Raw genomic sequence first — 1291 nt, forward strand, 5'->3', positions numbered from 1 at the left:
AAAAAAAAAAATTTAGAGATGGCTCTGCACCCGTAGCACAGTGGTTACATGCTGGCCACAAGCACTGAGCATGGGTTTGAACCTGGTCCAGACAAACAACAACAACTGCAACAACAACAAAAAAAAATAGACGTTGTGGCAGGCACCTGTAGTCCCAGCTACTTGAGAGGCCGAGGCAAGAGAATTGCTACAAGTCCAAAAGTTTAAGGCTGCTGTGAGCTGTAAAGTCACAGAATTCTACTGAGGATGATATACTGAAACTCTGTCTCAAAAAGAAAAAAACTTTAAAGTCAATGAAAGACCCTAAAATTGAGTGCATCAAGGACACTGACTCATTCCTGGGTGAATGGATAAAACTCTGCCATCACCTCACTGAGACAGGATGTTAACAAAAAAAGAACATGTCTATCTGCCACATGGAAAAAGTATTTAACACAAAGAACCTACCAGGTCAAGAGCTCAGGCTATTTTGCGCTCTACCGATTATTAAGACGTACAATTAAAGAATTTAGACAAAAAAATCATTTCACAGGGTCCCAAAGAGCATTCCACTACTAAACTCCAAGTCGTTCTGTGTTTATAGGCGGCAACAACAACAAAAAAAGATATCTCGAATGTGAGGTACCAACGGCCCCTCGGCAATTGTAACCGGTAGACTAAGCACCATATGGCGAGGCCACCGTCCCCTCAGACAGTCATCACTCGGCGGCTGATTAATGTCAATGGTTTATTAGACCGGCCTCTCCAAACCCCTTCCCTAAGGAGAGGGAAGAGAAGGAGGGGAATTATCCGTTGTCTTCCCGGTGCTTTGTGTGTTACAAGCTAGAAAGCATCCTGATGACTGTAGTGCTATCGTTTCCTAGAACAAGGGACCTTAAAGTTTTTGTTTACCCGTACTGGACCTAAAATTCCCTGTGGCCCTTGCCCCTCTCCCATCCCTGCGGGCGAGATGTCCCACCGCTGCCTCGCCCTTTCCCCTCACACGCGGGCCCCGGGTCAGGGGGCCACAGCTTACCGGTGGGCGCGCTGTCCAGGATGCGCAGGTCGTAGGCCCCGGAACAGCGATAGTTTGCAGCGGTGCCGTTGTCCCAGACCACCACCACCTCCTCCGGGCTCTCGAAGCTCCTGACTGTGCCCACATGGCCCTCGCCGCCGTCCTGCTTCCCCCACTTCCAGTCCGGGCCGCGCACTACCCGGGCTCCGACCCCCTCCACCATCACCCGGTTATTCCGGGAGTTACTCATTGGGGCCCGGGCGGTGGGGTCCGCCGCCGCCGCCGCCGCCGCCGCCG

At 51.6% G+C, this 1291-nt stretch overlaps 1 protein-coding gene across 1 annotated transcript in view; it reads right to left on the minus strand.

Moving 5' to 3' along the window:
• Positions 1 to 1273, minus strand: part of MIB1 (mindbomb E3 ubiquitin protein ligase 1) — a 117056-nt gene extending 115783 nt beyond the window's left edge. The window contains exon 1 of the mRNA XM_003784788.3: positions 1016 to 1273. Coding sequence (XP_003784836.1) covers positions 1016 to 1244 — 229 coding nt within the window. The 5' untranslated portion in view covers positions 1245 to 1273. The remainder of the gene's footprint in view (positions 1 to 1015) is intronic.
• Between the last annotated feature and the right edge of the window lie 18 nt (positions 1274 to 1291).

Source organism: Otolemur garnettii, unplaced genomic scaffold (assembly GCF_000181295.1).
Source record: "Otolemur garnettii isolate 467f Iridium unplaced genomic scaffold, OtoGar3 scaffold00012, whole genome shotgun sequence".
Taxonomy (NCBI): Eukaryota; Metazoa; Chordata; class Mammalia; order Primates; family Galagidae; genus Otolemur; species Otolemur garnettii.